Source organism: Cimex lectularius, unplaced genomic scaffold, assembly GCF_000648675.2.
Source record: "Cimex lectularius strain Harlan isolate CLEC.00 unplaced genomic scaffold, Clec_2.1 scaffold46, whole genome shotgun sequence".
Taxonomy (NCBI): domain Eukaryota; kingdom Metazoa; phylum Arthropoda; class Insecta; order Hemiptera; family Cimicidae; genus Cimex; species Cimex lectularius.
In genome coordinates, this window is record NW_019392654.1 from 188,947 (window position 1) to 207,294 (window position 18,348).

An 18,348-nucleotide genomic window follows, 5' to 3' on the forward strand; every position below is an offset into this window, starting at 1 on the left:
GATTTCTAAATAAAAATAAATTAATTCTTGGGCTGGACGTCCAATGGTTAATCTCTTGAAAACATGTTTAAGAATTTCGTACTGGGCTTCTTGGGTTTCTTTTCGTTCTATTCCAGCCAGTTTGAACCGATCAAATGTGATAATATTTTTACGAAAAGTCTTGTCCTTATGTTATTAGAATATAAAGATGAAGTAGCGTAATTCGTAAACTGGCTTGGCTTGATATGTGAGAGACTTGCTCTAATTTGAAACTATTGAATGTTTCGACCGTAGCACGATCAAACTCGAAGAAAAGAAGGTAGTGTAGTGTTGTTAACATTTTATTGATGAAGATTAAAAATTCTACCCGTTATGACAATTGTTTGGCCACACAATAGAACTCTACCGTAAACGGAATAAAGGTACAAAGTCAAATAAGAGTGTTTTTAATGCCGTGGCTTCTTGACCGTTAAGCATCTTCCTCGACTTTGCCTATGTGAGTTCTAACGTTCATTTCCACTTCCAGCATTCTTTGGGTGTATTTCTGGCCCGATTACTGCTGCACTTCTGCGCGTTTCCGATGTTATCCTTGGGACTTTAACTCAAGCATTGGAGAAAATTTACTGTCAGGCCGGTTTTTAGCTGAAGAGATAATGCCGGCAGGCTATCTGGCAGAATTTCCACCTTTGGTTATTTCCTGTGTATAAAATTCATCTGCAAAGATCTCAGCTTGAATGATTAAAACGAATACTCCTGCTCGTTATTTCTCTTTTCTTTTTTTTTTCTTTTCTATATATCGATGTACCATCCGTTTTAATTTAGAGTTAATCTTCGATTCAGAATAGGTTATACCCATTTTTTTCTTGTGGCTATATTGTTTAAATTTATCTTCATTGCGCAACATTTTCCTAAGGCTTAGCTTAATTTTCTCTGGTGCTTAGAAGTCTAGAAATGATAAATGGTGGAGTGAGTGCGTTGTTCAATCTTTTTAAAAAGATAGTTCCTACTCACAGTAAGTTGTTTTCAATGATCCGGTCTTCCAGCCGACAGCTCATCATTCTCAAGAGTCTTGCGATCCATGTCATAGAGCTCCTTCAGTCTGATGATGAACTGTTGGCTCGAAGTCCGGATCAAAACACAAAACAAAAAAGTTGAAAACTTTAAAGTCTTTCTGAATAGGTTGGCCTCCATACTACAGCACGATATGTGTCCTGATTATATCCTTAATAAGCAATTTTCAAATTAACAGTTCAGCTTGTGGTTTGGTCGTTTTGATCTGCCCACCCTTGCTGTGTCCGTTATATCAGAGGGTAGTTCTTCAGTGGTGGGTTTGCGTGTTTGCTGAGTTGCAAATAATAATTTTATTTCGTGTCAACATATATCATCTTCTTTGTCCAACCATTCTCTGTGGGCACTATCATACGATAATTTCCCCATATTCTGCTGTTGGCCTCTATTGTTAACATCATATCACTGATGATGATGAAATGAGACTATATAACGATGATGACCCAATAAGACTTATAAAAAGTTAACAGTAACAAGATAATTTTGAAGAATTGCAAGTTATGACAGTTTTTCTTTGTAGGATAAACTTCTTCGGCACCAGGAATAATTATTGAAAAAGTGTTCTTTTTTGTTTCAGGATCGCCTCACGGGGCCGGGTTTCTCGCCCGGGGGCGGCTCCGGGGGTGGGAGGATGTCCGCCCCCGAGTTCCAGCCGCCTTACTTCCCCCCGCCGTTTCCATCCGCCACCTCACCACCTGGAGTGGACTATATGACGACCCAGGCGGACCCGTACACCATCAACTCGATCCATCAGCACCATTATCAGCTTGGAGTGGGTCAGAGACGAGACGCCGACGGACATGTCGTAAGTGTATTTTACTTTCCGTCAGTGGAAAAAGACGGAAATTGAACAAAATAGCTAATAATAAAAGTGGGAAAAATAGATATCTTCCTCGAACAGATTTTAGTGGTAACATGGCCAAGCAGGGCACATAATTGGCTCTTGTTATCTTCTATAATTTAAATATGAATCAATTTTTTTTTCTTTATGGAGCAAGCTGAACAAACCAAGTGCCATACTTTGACAAAGGTGGCTTCGAATTTTACCGTTTTTATCCCGTAGTGTATGATCTTAATTGGAGGTTTGGACCATTAATACTCGGATATATGGCGATAGGCTGACGATGCGGAGATACCAGAAGAGCTCCGCTGTTTTACCGAAGGCGATATTAACTCAGCATCTGCTCCCGGCGGGGGTGGATCTTTGAGCCCGCGCGAATTCCGGGCCTGGGGGAGCACCCCGTCCCCGGATTTCGCGTCTGTAAGAATCCGAGGAATCCCCCCCTCGGCCCCTGCCCGGATTGTTGCTAAATTATTGTTTAAAGTAGGGTTCCCCCTTTTTTTTATCTTCTTCCCTAAATAAGTCGGACAAGGAAACGGCCCAAATATTGGCAGTCTGTTAAAGAATAGCTGCACTATGTCAATTTTTACAAGGATAATGGAAGACAGACTCTATATCAATCGAATCCACTTTTCCACTTGTAAATTCTTCAGGGTTTTCTTCGTTTTCAGAGTTCTATGCACTCCGCTTTTCCGTACGACAACCAGGGCCGGAGGAACGACTACGGCCTCCGCAGAGATGGGATCCATTCCGGGCTTGAGGATTCCATGAACCTCCACAACGCACTGTCCAGCGCCGTAGATGATTCTCAGGTAAAAACATTAAACAACATAAAGACAACGAGTGAGAGATTGAGGAACCATCTTAAGGTTCATGATTGGAAGAATCCAATGTATTAAGAGAACCATTATCATTCATTAAAAATATATTATAAATGTTTATGTACTTGAATTTTAGGTAATTTCACAAAGTAAATAATTATTAAAACTGTCGGAACTATTCATTTTTTTATTATGAACTCTTTTTTTTTTTTTTTAGTGTGCTTATGTATGTAGCTGCATACCCTCTCCGGAACTGTGTTTAATTAAAGCATTTTGAATGTGTTTTTTCTCAAGGCAAACGATGAAATCTGCCGGGTATTCGCGTCTTTTTAAACACAAACGTATTTTAAAAGTTCCCCTGCCTCTGCCGAGCCGTGGAATCCTTTTGATCCCCTTGCCGTTGACAACTGTCTGCGGTCTCTCCATGCGTGCCTTTTCTGAAGTCGGTCTCAGTTTGAGCCCCCAGTTGAAAATTAGCCTTACAAAGTCGGTGGAAAAGGCGAGAAACAACCCCCCCGAAGCGATAATCACGCTCTTATTAACCCCCTGACACCCTCCGGGCACCGGGACCCCCGGCAAACAAATAAAAACACCGTTGTTGTTTCCTCCTTTTGTGCAAACGTGTTATTCTTTAATCTTATAAAAGGCTTTACTATATTAGAAATTAGCCCGTTCCAATGGGCCCACGCTGTGACATTTTTCCCAACTGCAAGACTACAATGTTGTTGTTCGATTGAAAAAGCATATGTCAAGTTTATTTTTGTCCTAAGGGGATAAACTGTATTATTTCGACTCCTTATAAGTTGCCTGCAGCTAAAGGTTTAACCATATTTAAAATAAACATTTATAAACAACAAATATTTTTTAAGATTCATTTTTGCAATCAACCCTTTAACACTAAGTCGACCATGACGTTCAGAACGACAGGTTCTCCTCCTTTTCGGATATTGGATCAACAGTTGCCTTCCATCGATTCAAAGGTGCTTTTACGTTTTATTCAATGTTTTTTATTGACTCTGAACTATTATCGGATGGTGAAGTAACTGCTCTTTCTGAACTATATTAAAATGCCGAAACGCCTATACAGGGTGAATTGCTACTCGTGCTACAAACTTCTCCAGTAGATTCTTCACCCTAAAATGAACAAAAAAGTTCATATTGACCATGGTCCGATTCTCAACCATTTCAGAGTAATTTCGCTTTTTATCGATTTTGAAAGATATCACGTCCTGGCGTCGGAAAATCGTGATATCTTTTAATCTAAACATTTCTCTTAAAATCTATAAGCACCGTTGAAATCCCCGTTAATTTTTAGAGAGAATCAAAATCATAATTCCATTGAAATTTTTTAATTTAATTTAATGCCCATTTAGTATGTAATGCTTAAGAAGTTTACAAACAGCTAGAAGGTCAAGGAAGAAAGACCCAAACGTTTTGCCACCTTCATCTTCTTATTGAAAAATTAACGGGGATTTCAACGGTGCTTATAGATTTTAAGAGAAATGTTTAGATTAAAAGATATCACGATTTTCCGACGCCAGGACGTGATATCTTTCAAAATCGATAAAAAGCGAAATTACTCTGAAATGGTTGAGAATCGGACCATGGTCAATATGAACTTTTTTGTTCATTTTAGGGTCAAGAATCTACTGGTGAAGTTTGTAGCACGAGTAGCAAGTCACTCTCAAACATTAGCAATCCTTGAACCACCATTTTTTCTCTTTTTGTCATCAACATCTTGGTCTCACAACCACTAAATAAGAAAATGACGAGTGCGTTGGAAGCGTTATTAAATCAGGTAGTTTTCCTCAAATTTGCTGCCTTCTGAGACTAAAATTAGAAACTCTGGATTACTTTATACACTTTCCGATTTACACAATTTTCCACTCTTTTTGTAGTTCTGGCTGAAATAAAACACAAAAAATTAGCCCAAACATTTTGCCACCGTCATCTTCTTATTGAAAAATTAACGGGAATTTCAACGGTGCTATTAGATTTTCAGAGAAATGTTTAGATTAAAAGATATCACGATTTTCCGACGCCAGGACGTGATATCTTTCAAAATCGATAAAAAGCGAAATTACTCTGAAATGGTTGAGAATCGGACCATGGACAATATGAACTTTTTTGTTCATTTTAGGGTCAAGAATCTACTGGAGAAGTTTGTAGCACGAGTAGCAATTCACCCTGTATAAGATAAATAAAGCAGACAATGATGATCGGGGATGATCCACAATGGAAAGTTCGTCCAGTTGAGAAATTCTACTTCTTATATATTACAATTGAATTTGTTGGAATTCTATAGTATATACTAATATGAGTATTTAGTAACAATGAACAGTAACAGTGAAATGTTTTACAAGTTTTAATTTGTCTTTTTCAGGGTAATGTCGAAGACTCCGGATTCATAGGTGACCTTCCACTACTTAAAAGTGAGTTCTTTTAAATTTAATGTAGAATATAATAGAAAATATCCTATAAAATCAGTGAACTTTATTACCTTTTAAACTTATTTTAAAATTGAAACGATAACATAACATTTCCGGACTTTCACGGCGCAAAAGAAATTCATCCTAGACATCACTAGACAAATTGCGTACGTTTGCATGAATATCTTTAATATATGAACGTATATTTTTTATAAACTAGAACCTAGAGAAAGCGAGAGAAAGAAAGAGAGATTGATTTTATTTTGTTGTTTTATTTAACCACGCAAATTTAGATCTCGTGGACCTTTCTTCCACTTAACGTGAGCTGTACATTTTACATTAAGCATACAATTTATGCACACTCTTTTGGTATTTACAATTTATTTTGCAAATAGAATGCAAGAAAAAAAAGTCGTATACATTTTTTTACTAAATATTTCACAATACAACAATTTTTGATTTATAAATTAATAAGACAATATGTGACAATAAGACAATATATATCTGTGTAAGAAATCAATGAATAACAATCAAAAGAAAAAAAAAGAGATAAACAATAAAAACTTTAACAAGAATTTTTGATAGTTAGACAAGACTTTAAATTAATTAACTAATTATTTTTTAGTTTTCGTTATTATTTTTTTTTTTTTTACGAGGGTTCGCAACAGCAGAGGTCATATAAACTCTCAGGGTGCCGATGTTTTTGAAAAAAAGCCCATTTGTAGGTATGTCAGGTTCGAATGCAGGGCCGCTGGGTTCGAACTCGGGACCTTTACCTTACAGTGATGAGCGCCGTGTCAACGCCTAAACTTTTGCGGTCACCGACGCCCCCCAATTATTGTTATTTACAGAATGGGAAAACAATAAAACATAATATTAATTAATTTATGATTCCATGATTTTATAATGGTTTTAATTATTTTCCATCAGTTGTTTTAGATATTTTTTTGAAGTACGAAAACTGCTCTCAGAGGAAATAATATTTGTAACATTATTAAACAGCTTTATGCTGGTAATTATGAAAAAGTTGGAGTATGTTTTGGAATGAATGTTGTATGAATTGGAATTTCGAATATATGGTTTTGTCTTAACAATTAATTAAGGTTTTTAGTTGAGATGAAAAAAAGTTAATGGCACGAGAGGGATTCGAACCCACGACCCTCGGCTAGATACGCGGCTGCTGTACCACCTGAGCCATCGTGACCTCGATTCACTCGGACATCAACTCCCCATCTCAACCCCACCTTATGAGTTTTCCCTCCTTTTGACATTTTTCAAAACTTTTTAACTTTTTTTCATCTCAACTAAAAACCTTAATTAATTGTAAAGTATTAATTAGTCAAGCGGACCACGAAATTAGTGAATTTAATGAAGTTTTGTCTTAAGTTTAGTTATTCAGATATCGTGAGATGCGGTCGGGTGTGATGTAGGTTTCAGAAAAACATTTTCTTTATCGTGCCAACGTTTCTATCTTTTATTGAGATCATCTTCAGGGCCTAAAGNAGAGAGAGAGAGAGAGAGAGAGAGAGAAATTGAGGGAGAAAAAAGGGGGAGAAAGAGAAAATAAAAATCAAGATTATTTGAATATATTTAAGGCATTAACAGAAGATTAGAAGAAGAAAAGAATGTTTGTCTAAATCCAAAATATTGTCATTAAGAAGGTCATTTACAAAACATGTATATTTATTTTAATAATACTTGTATATTTATTATACTTTTTATCTAAGGCCTTGGTCGAGATGAAAAAGCTAGTGTCACCAGCGGGATTCGAACCTATGACTTTCGGCTAGCCGGCTTAGACGAAGGTCGTTGGTTCGCGTTCCGCTCGTTATACTAGCTTTTACATTAATCAAGACCTTAGAAAAATATGATTAATTAAAATAATTAATAGGTCAATAATGACTACTAAATATGGATTAATTTATATTTATATTTTTTTAATTTACTGGCTTGAGAGAATTTAGCCGAAACGAAACACCTAGGTCATGATTTTTTTTAGAAAAGCTAGGCTATCACTTCCGTACAAAAAACTTTTCTTCTTTTTTTCAACAGATTGCCCACATCTAATTAACTTACATAAAACTTTAATGAAGTATCTCAAAGTAGACATGAGTTTGCTCATTTGAATTAATTCAATGAAAACTTTATAATTTGTTCTAAATCCAGTGAACCTGCCAGATCCTTTGAGTAACCAGAGCCAGTACCAGCTACACTTTTGTCACCGTATGAATTGATACATCGTTTCGAGTATTGAAGCTCATTCAATAATTATTGTCCTTTTAGTAGTATCATTCACTGCTCCAAAGTTTTTCGAAAGGGAAGATTTATCACAAGTCCATCCTCGCTGGTTTAGTCTACAATGCTGTTTCGGCATTTCGCATCTTCTGTGTTTCGTCTATTATTCTAGGGGTTTTTTAAAATTTTTTCTCCCATTCGATAATATCGTTGGAATAACGAATATTTTTGTTTTGTTTTCATGTATTCAAAATATATATTTGCGAATTATGCGAGAATGGATTGGACTGTGATCTTTTCTAAAGGATTGTAAATCCAGGGATTTGAAGGCGAGTCGCCGTTTTTCAAGCCATAACGTCATATGGAGGCGCGGAAATTAGGAAATGAGGCGCGGATTGGATTCGAGGGGCGGTTTTACGACATCTGTTCCCACCCCCTGAAAATAAAACCCGGGGGCGGCGGCCAATCAGGGGCAAACAACCCTTCGGAAACCGGGATTTCAGCCCTCGGGCGAAGAGACGCAATCATAAAAGCGGGGGTGGATTTTCTTCGGAGCCCCGGCTTGTCGCTCGGGAGCCCCTTCGTTTCGCCTTTACTTACAAATCAAAGCAATTAAAAACTGAATTTCGAGGACGAGGGAAGGAAAGAAATACGGAAAATTCCACATTTCAAAATAGAGATTAGGAAAAAAGTATTCGCTTTTCGTCAAAATCCATCGCTTAAAATCATTACCTAAATGTTAAATATTACAACACGTACCGGTAATATCGTTACTTTATCATAAAATAGTGCAATTCTAACTATCCACAAAATATTTGGACAATACATTAACTTACGCCTCTTACGGTTACTTTATCATACATTTGTATTAGATTATTTCATTCCAAAAGAAAAGAAATTTATTTTTAATATATGAATTTTACATCAACTCTTTTTACACTGTGTTATTTTATTTTATACGTCGTGCAATTCTGTGTTATGGCTGTCAAATGTGGGGATATCAGAGATTCGAAACAATAGAAAAAGTGGATCGTTTTTTGTAAGAAAGTTATTCATATTGCCATCTGGTACACCAAACTATATACTGGGTTGAGACCAACAAGGATTTAGTTTTGGTATATACACTCCTATATTGTGAAAGTTCTGATGTCTCCCGAACTCAAAAACAACTTTGGCGGTAATGAAGTCTAATATGTCATGGTTTGCACACTGGAAATATTTATGTAAAATGTACAACTTGCCCTCCTTATCCTTAGGCAACCTCTATGACTGGCACAATTATTTTTCTGTTCTTATAGACAAATTAAAAATCAACATCAAGAAGAATGCCGATCACGTGTCCAAGCATTTACGCATCTCTCCCTTTACAAAAAAGTACAAATTTCCCCTATTGTTCGACCTAAATGAGGACAATTTTGACAGTCTTTGTCTCAATGAGTTGCGCTGGCTATTTAAGCAAAGAAGTGAGGTTTTGCACTTAAACTATGCTGTTTGGATTAGAAGGGAATTGGGAATCAGTTCTTTGAGCAATTCGCGTTCCATTGAAACTGTATTCCACTTCTTGGCGGAGAGCTCATCTCAGGGTGAGATTCGGTTAATGCATCTCGGATGTTTCACCCTCCCCAGAGTCGACCTGTTACGGTTTTTGAGTGGCTCAAATTCGCGGCTCTTAATTCGTTGCATGCATGGAATTAAAGATATGAATTAAAAAAGGTGTTTAATTTTTGACTTGTTTTGTATAACCTGTTTTTTCTTTTCTTTCCTTCTCATTTTACCAGTTGGTATTTTTATTTTCTTTCCATTTATTTCCTAGCCTATTATTATTATCTTTCTTTATTCTGTTTTTTCTGATTTTCTTTTCTGATTTTCTTTTCTGATTGTTTAACCATCGACCTATGGCAGACGGATCCAAGATCCATGTTCATAAAAGCTTTGAAAGCAGACTGGTCATTTTTCTTAAGTTCATTATTGTTATTATTATTATATTTACACAGGGTGTCTCTCTGCTCAATGTATTAACTTCACCGGGACATTCCAGGCTGACACCATAGGAACAACATACAAACCGTGGTCAGATTCTCAACCATTTCGCAGATATTCAACGTTTTATGTTTTTTCCAACTATCTGCGGTTTTCGTCATAAATCTACTCGTAGTCTTGAACATTTGTGTACAATCAAAAAGAAAAACATTTAAAAGAGCGTTGGGTTTCCTTTAAAAAGGCACCCTTCTAGAACTTTCAATTTAATTTTTTGTAACAAAACAAATACTAAATCTTGTTTCATTTTACATTAAATTTACCTAAACTATGTCTACAGGGTCCTAAACCTCCCTAACCGCCGATATCCCAGAATTACCGCGCCAGAGATCATTAGATCCAAAAGACTGAAGAAAAATTTGGTTTGTGCCGCTTGAAAGGATGTTAAATTTCCTGTAAGAAAACTTATTTACAGTGCAGAATTGATATTAAAAAAAAATTCAGAAAAACCAAAAATTTTGAAATTTGAAATTTTTGAAACGTTGGATTGGTAACGGTTAATAACTACATACTCCTGGAGCTTTGGAAATCCGAAAAGGTGGGTTTACCGCTGGAAGCTAATTGAAAGGGAAACTTTAGAGGGAATTTGCAAAGCTCCAGGAGTTTATCATAATTAAAAGTTACCAATCAAACATTTTTGTTTTTTCTGATTTTTTCTTGCAAAATTTTTTATCATTCTCCAATGTAAATAGGTTTTCTTATAGTAAATGTAACGTTCTTTCAGATAGCACAAGATATTTCAGTCAGTAATTGTGACGTTTATAAGCAATTTAGTGGACCTAAGTCGAAAAATTAGAAAAATAAAAAATCTAACCGTCACATCTCAATCGCCAAGAAATCGTTCTTGTTTACATATGCTATTAATGGTTTTTACTCTGTAGAAATAAACGTTAGCATTGTCAATAGTCACTAGTGAAATAATCGTACAGAATTGGACATCTGGACACAATTGGACATTTCTTTAAACTCAACAAATTATCCATACAACAAAAATCCATGTACATACAAAAATTAGAGGATACTGATTCCAAATCCAGTGCAAAATAAAAACCCCTAAACATGGAAGCAGGATGCTTTGAAAAAATTGTCTCATAGCACATTTTCTTCTTACCAACCAGACGTTAAAATGTTTATCCCTTGGGAACCTCGATTAATTTGGGCTCAAAAAATCGATGTACCATAATCACAGATAGGCCAGATGGACTAGGTATTTGATCAATAACAATGACTTGTCAATTGCATTTTCATGAATTAGCATTTCTGTTTAAAATATTTTTTTAATGGTTTTAGAGGCATTATCTTTCTCCTAAGACTTAGAGCTTCAAAGTTACTCGTATGCACCAAGGCATAAAAGCTGAGAAACAAAGTTCATTTTTCCACCTGGTTTCAATTTTGTAACAAATTAAGCTAATGTATATTATAACTGTACGAACGATAGTGAACAACAATTTAAAAACATTGACATTATTACATACATTTTACAGTCGCATAAGAAAATATTGGGTTGTCCGGAAAATAATGCAGGATTTTGGTATTAAGCAAAAAAAAAGAAACTAGTTACTTTAAAGCAATGTTCTTTAATCAAAATAATTTCCCATACTCTCAATACATTTCTCCCAACGTGTTGGTAACTTATTAATTCCGTCTGAGTAGAATTCAGAATTTTTAGAATTGATAAAGTCAATAAATGCATTTTCCAGTTCCGTTTGATTTTTGAATATTATGTGTTGTAAGTAGTGGTCCAGGTGTCTAAAAAAATGGTAGTCAGTAGGCGAGAGGTCCGGAGAGTAGGGTGGGTGAGGCAAAGTTTCATAGCCAAGCTCCAATAATTTTTGTGACGTTACACGTGACACATGTGGTCGAGCGTTGTCATGCAACAAAATGGGCCCTTTCCGATTGACCAAAGAGGGCTTCATTACTGCCAATTTCTGATGCATGGTATTAATTTGGTTACAGTATGATTCAGCATTGATGGTTTCGCCAGGATTTAAGAAGCTGTAGTGTATTAAACCAAATGAAGCCCACCATACCGTAACCATTACCTTTTTTTGATGAGTTGGGGGCTTTGGAGCTTCTCCTTTGTCGAGCCACTGTCCAGAACGTCTAGTGTTATCGTAGAGAATCCACTTTTCGTCACATGTAACAATTCTGGCCAGAAATGGGTCATTTTTGTTTCGACAAAGAAGTGATGCACAAACATCAAAGCGCTGATTTTTTGGCGATCGTTTAATGAGTGTGGAACCCAATTTTCGAGTTTTTTCACTTTTCCAATCGCCTTGAGGTGGTCAGCGACGGTCGTTTTACTGACTTTGAGTTGCTCTGCAAGTTCTCGAACAGTTGTTTTGGGGTTTTCTTCCACCACTGATCGCAGAACATCATCATTAAGAGAGGAAGGCCTTCCACGACCTTCTTCATCTTCAAGGCTGAAATCTCCCTCCCGAAATTTTTTAAACCACCTTTGCACAGTGCACTCATTAACACAACCCTCGCCCCAGACTTGGTTAATGTTTCTAGCCGTTTGGGCTCCGCTTCGGCCGAGTTTAAACTCGTAAAAGAAAATCGTACGAAATTCTCGCTTTGACATTATAAGGATGACTGAATTATTTCCAAGTAGCGGAATGCTACAGAGGTAAACAAACAATATCATTTGGAAGAGGATTAATAAGTGTTGACATTCATACAAATGAGTAATCCTGTAAACGTAAACAGAATATTTTATATAGATTTTTTTTAATGAAAACTTAAAATCCTGCATTATTTTCCGGACAACCCAATAATATACAATATAAATTAGAATGTCCTAGTAGGATTGATTGATTGTTTAACGATTTATTTATTAAAATATACACAAAAGTTAGGTCTTTTTCTTACACTTAACGTCTAATTACAACTATAATATTTATTTATAGTCACAACAGACATAAAATAGAAATTAAAAAATTATTGTAAAATCAACATTGGAGTAAATGTATAAAGTTGAACTTATAAGTTATATTTTTATACAGAGCATATTACTGATCTTTGCCAGTAGATTCTTCATTCAAAATGGAACCAAAAAGTCCTAATCAGCTATGTTCCGAATCTCAACAGTTTCGGAGATATTCCATTTTCAAGATTTCACGACCTTGCTTCATATGAACAATGATAAATCCAAAACTAAAAGGTTTTGGACAAATCCGTTGATACCATTGAAAACTACGTTAAATTTCTAATAAGATGTGATCAATACTAAACCTGTAAACGTTGATGAAATAAGTGTTTTAGTAGCCAGAACATAGAAAAATATTTTTTTTTCGAAGTTGAAAAAATTCCCGTGATGATTCTAAACTACTATTTCCAAACCTAGAGACCAGCAAATTTCAGAAAGCGTACTCCATTTAATATCCTTTTTAGTTGTGTAATTACTTTTTTCAAAGATGAAGAAATTGATGAAGGAAAAGTAAAAACCGTGGTTGAAGGATTGGTAAGGTGATTAACAAAAAAAAAATGAAAACTTAAAGAAATTTTGAATGAATTTATTAAACTTTTTTTAATTTGGATTCGAAACTGGAATAGTGCAATTGTTTACTTATTTACGACCACGAATGCAACTTTGATTAAAGGATTATTATATTATTGAATTATTAATTCCCGGAAAAAAAGAGCTTTAAGATTTGAACCGTTTATAGTCAATCATTCAAAATTTCCTTAAGTTTTTTTTTTTCATTTTTTATTATTTAATCTTTCCACCTTACCAACCACGGTTTTTAACTTTCTTTGAAAAAAATAAGTAACACCACTAAAAAAGATATTAAATGGAGTATGTTTGCTGGTGAAATTTGCTGGTCTCTAGGTTTGGAAATAGTAGTTTAGAATCACAACGGGGATTTTTTCAACTTCGAAAAAAAAAATATTTTTCAAAGTTCTGGCTACTAAAACGCTTATTTCACCAACGTTTTACAAGTTTACTATTGATCACATCTTATTGGAAATTTCACGTTGTTTTCAGTGGTATCAGCGGATTTGTCCAAAACCTTTTAGTTTTGGAGTTATCATTGTTTATTTGAAGTAAGGTCATGAAATCTTAAAAATAAAAATAAAAATAAAAAATGGAATAACTTCAAAACTGTTGAGATTCGGATCATAGTTAATTAGGACTTTTTCGCTCCATTTTGAATGTAGAATCTACTGGAAATTGTAACAAGAGTAGCCGAAACTCTGTACGTTTCGGTATTGAGTTAAAGATTTTTGAAGCTTTTATTTTAAATGAATTGCTATTTTTGTTCTGTGTTTTAGTAGATGAATTAAGTAATTTTAGCTGTTCTGGTATTAATGTTATGGATAGTGCATTGAAATTTAAAATTATGAAACATGTAGGAAGAATTTTTAGTTTGTCGTATTTTGTACAAAAAGGTTGCTATTGAATAGATTTGTAAGTCTTGATTTTTAATATCAAAAATTTATCATATATTCTAGAATCATATTTTAGTTTAAGGATATATCGGATGCACGTATTTTGCGCTTTTTGAAGTTTATTTTGTAAAGTATAGTTGAGATCATTTATGACGACTACGTTGTAATGAATGAATATATGTCATGCAGAATGAATTAGTTTTAAGGTGATATCAGGTTTTTTTTGGGTAATAATTCTTTTTTATAGAGTACATATTTGAGTACATTTTGGATAAGTATTTTATCAATTTGGGGTTCCCATGATAGAGTAATAATGATTCATTCATCGTTACGTAATAATAATGTTTATTTAACAACAAAAAGAAATATATACAAAACAAAGTAAATTAACATTATACACCATGGCAAATACTAGTTATAATATTAAATAATATTTATAATGAAACCAAGATAATCAACATTGTTTTCAAAATGAAGGTCTATACCGTCAATAGTAACCCTTGAGATATTTGTATTTATTCTGTTGATGAGCTGAGAGTGACCAATTATACGGCCTTGCACTTTGAGGGGTTAATTTTTATATGATGTGAAATTCCCAAGTTAGATAAACATTTAAAGTCATCATTAATTTTAACAAATGTTAGTATTAATATTTTTAATTTCAGTTTTGATGTGGATACCTAAATCATCTGCATACATTGAGAGATTACAGCGCTTTATCCATTTCGATATTAGGTTTACATATATGGAAAATAATAATACAGACAATGTAGAACCTTGAGGGACTCCTCTTTCAATCGCAGTCCAAACCGATATATTTCCATCTATGGTTTAAATGAATTGTGACCTGTTTTTTAAATATGACAGAAACCATTCTATTATCGCTTCAGAGAAATTCATATTTTGCATGAAGATAGAAGCAGTCAGTGATGAACACTGTAAAAAGCATGGCTAAGTTCAATAAGACAAACAATACTTTGTTGCAATCAACATTTTTTCTAGTATAATCTAAGTTTTTTTATAGTGGCTGTCTGTGTACTGTGTCCTATTCTGCAACCTGATTGATTGGGATATAATATATTCTTTTTGTTGATGAAATTATAATTTGTTTAGGATGGCACACAGATGCCGAAACATGACCAAATAAATGCAATTTCATGTTTAAACTCCTCCCTTTTTAAAAAAAAAGCCTAAAATACACAAGACAAAACTGGACACTCAAATTTTGTTATTTCAAACTATATATATTTTTAATGTTATATCAATGGCAAATTATGTTAATGTAAACCCCTTGCAGAGGGCCTTAAGTCTCCTAGGCATGAGCAAATAAGAGATCGAACTTCGTCAGAACAGAATCTCTTCCTTTAACAAGAGTGGTTTGAAGTTGGTCAACGTTTGTTGGAGGCGTGTGCAATGTCTCTTTATCATGTCCCATAAGTGTTCTATAGGCTCACATGAACTACCTTAGATACATTCCCAAAGTATACAATCCATTATCAAAGGACATTGATATCCATACCATAACCGACTCTTTGAAAAAGCCAGCATGGTACTCGAAGCAAAGCGTTTTCCACTTTTCTCCATACAAGGTCACCTCATCTGATTGCCACAAACCAAACCGGCACCCATCTGTGAAGTAAACAGCTCCCATTGTTTAACTGTCCAAGATGCTCAGTAGCTTAGATAGTCGATGCTCTCCCGTAAGAGAGAACCTGATGCTGGACTATAGAGATTAGGCCATTGTCATGAAGCTTTCTGATGAATAGTTTAGAGCTCACCCTTGCATTACATACCATTTGAAGTTGACTACCTAGCAAAGGAGCCTTTAACTGATGGTAAGAGCTGTTTCTAGCCATTGCACATCACATTCGACCACTGCCTTCTCTTCGATCGAGACTTCCAGTGGCCCTGAACCACTGTAGGCCATCATGGATGGTAGAGCATGGCATACCCAAGAATTTGGATATGTAACGGCGAGGTCTTCTCAACTTAAAACCATGTTTTCATTTAAAGAAAAATTAATAATCAATTTTTACTCAAATTTATTGTTGTTTGAGTATTTTCATTATAATTCAATACTTGTGTATTACTAATACTTGAATACTTGGTTTATAACTGGATAGACTAAAACATTTGGATCAAAGTTGCACATTTTTATTAGTACATTAGTAATAGTTAGAAAAGGAACTGAATAAAGTAACAAGAAAAAAAATTGGGCATTCAGGCCCTAACAATAAATATACATGTGTAGTATAAGTTAATTATTGTCTTGCTGAAAACCTGATGTGTCAATGTGAGCCTGGCAAAAAAAAAAAAAAATACTGAGCTCAGGTTTAGGTCCGCTTGACTACACCTCGGATAAAATGGCAAAAAGGAGGGAAAACACAAAAGGTGGGGTTGAGATAGGAAGTTGGTGTCCAAGTGGATTGAGGTCACAATAGCTCAAGTGGTAGAGCAGCGGTGTATCAAGCCGAAGATCGTGGGTTCGAATCTTGCTCGTGCCATTGACTTTTTTATCTCAACTAAAAACCTTAATTAATTGTAATAAATATATCTTCACATATGTCAAAAGAATCCTTTATACATTGATTTATTATTTCAATTACAGGGGAAGCGATACATTTGGCAAGAGATTTTGGATACGTCTGTGAGACGGAGTTTCCTGCAAGGCAGGTGGCCGAGTACCTGACAAGGGTCCATGCGACAGACCCGAGTGAAAACTACAGAAGGAAGGAGAACATACATGCGACAAAGCAAGTGATCAAAGAGCTCATGGAGCTCCTGAACCAGGACAGAAGCCCCTTGTGCAACACAAGGCCGCAGCATATCCTCGACCCGAGCATACAGCGGCATCTGACCCACTTCAGCCTCATAAGTCACGGCTTCGGGAGCCCTGCCATCGTAGCTGCCTTAACAGCTATTCAAGTAAGGCTAACAACTGTAAAAATGTAGTTAAGTTTTTATGATCTCAAACCATTCATAAGTGGTAAGTTCGTTAAGGAATTAAGTCCTTGATTATTCCGGACTATTCTTGTTCTGTGCAATCATTGAAGATGGTGAATTTAACAGACAGAACTAGTAAGAATAGGCCTTGGTGATCAGGGACGATCGAACTACTTGTGTCTTTATTCATTCAAAATTACCATTCTTAATAATGGAACTTAAAATGAATGATTTATATTTAGTACAAATATTTGGTAATTACTACCAATAATCAACAGTGATTAATTTTGCTCATGGGATGATTTGTTTTTTAGAATTTTCTCTCTGAATCGTTGAAACAACTGGATAAGGTGTGCCCGTCGTCGGCGCAGCTTGGAGCCCACGATCAGTCTGGCAAGAAAGACGATATGAAGAAACAATGACAATCAGAGAAACCGTCAGTTCACCCTCACCTCACCCTCAAACATTCCTGGCCGTATGAGGAGAACTGAACGGTTTCTTAAATTCACTTTTAATTAATAAAGGCGATGATAGCCATGATTATGACGATCGAGCCCTTGATGGCCAATTGGATACAGCCATTAATATAGGGTTTTTTCTAAATTTAAAAAAAAAAACATTCTAGTAAATGATTCGGTGCATTTTTATTTCATAGCAAGAGGTAAAAAAAAAAAAAGAAAAACACTTTTCATGACTTTTTAATAAAATTCCAGGCTTTCATAATAACTTTAAAAAGGCAGTTATTCAACTAATAATTATTCTAACAAAAACATTAATTTTTTAAATATTAGGGCTCATTGAAAAAAAATGCCAAACTAAAACACATATAGAATAAATTTAAAACAGGGTCAACTTATGCAAGATACTATCGCATATAGACATTATACCAATAAAATAACGTAACGTCTGTACATATGCAAAAGTTAATAAGCACATGTATGCCCAAGACTCGTTCTCATAAACATTAATGCTTCTTTTACATTAGCATGTGTTCACAATACACACACTTCTTAAAATGTGTGCTCCTAAAGAAAAAAAATATCCTTTTCAAATTTGTAAAATAACTATGCATAATTTTGTTCTAGACTGATAAAATGATCGCTTGAATACATGTTATGCATGTTGAGTGTTTGCACTACAACATGCATAGTTTATATTTTAAAAAATTAACATCAAGACAGAATTGTGCCATTGTTTTTAGTTGTTAAAATTATTGAACGATGTAATTAACTCTGTTGTTGTAAATAGCTTATTTTCAACGTGTATCTTCATAAAAAGAGTAATAATAATGAAATAAATGTCTATAATTTTTGTATATACTTTCCTTTTTAAAATAATTGTTGTATATTATATTAATTTATTATCGTCTCTTATTTTCTATTCCTCAAAAGAGAGAGAGAGAGAGAGAAAATTCTTTTGTAAATTGTTCAAATGTAACAAAGTGTCAAAAAATTGTGCCAACGCTCAAAATGACTTGCAAAAATTTGATTTTACGATATAATGGTATATAATTGAGGAATATTGTAAATAGTTTCTATCTGGAAAGTCTAAAAAACAATGATAAAATAAATCTATAATGGTCAATTGATTGTTTTTTTTACAA

The 18,348-nt window shown here is 34.7% G+C and overlaps 1 protein-coding gene across 1 annotated transcript in view; it reads left to right on the forward strand.

Annotated features, from left to right (window-relative positions):
- Window positions 1–17,413, forward strand: part of LOC106672924 (transcription factor AP-2-alpha) — a 31,616-nt gene extending 14,203 nt beyond the window's left edge. The window contains exons 2-6 of the mRNA XM_024224599.1: window positions 1,625–1,852; window positions 2,560–2,700; window positions 5,093–5,141; window positions 16,393–16,727; window positions 17,060–17,413. Of these exons, the coding sequence (XP_024080367.1) occupies window positions 1,625–1,852; window positions 2,560–2,700; window positions 5,093–5,141; window positions 16,393–16,727; window positions 17,060–17,167 (861 nt within the window). The 3' untranslated portion in view covers window positions 17,168–17,413. The remainder of the gene's footprint in view (window positions 1–1,624; window positions 1,853–2,559; window positions 2,701–5,092; window positions 5,142–16,392; window positions 16,728–17,059) is intronic.
- The last annotated feature ends 935 nt before the right edge of the window (window positions 17,414–18,348 follow it).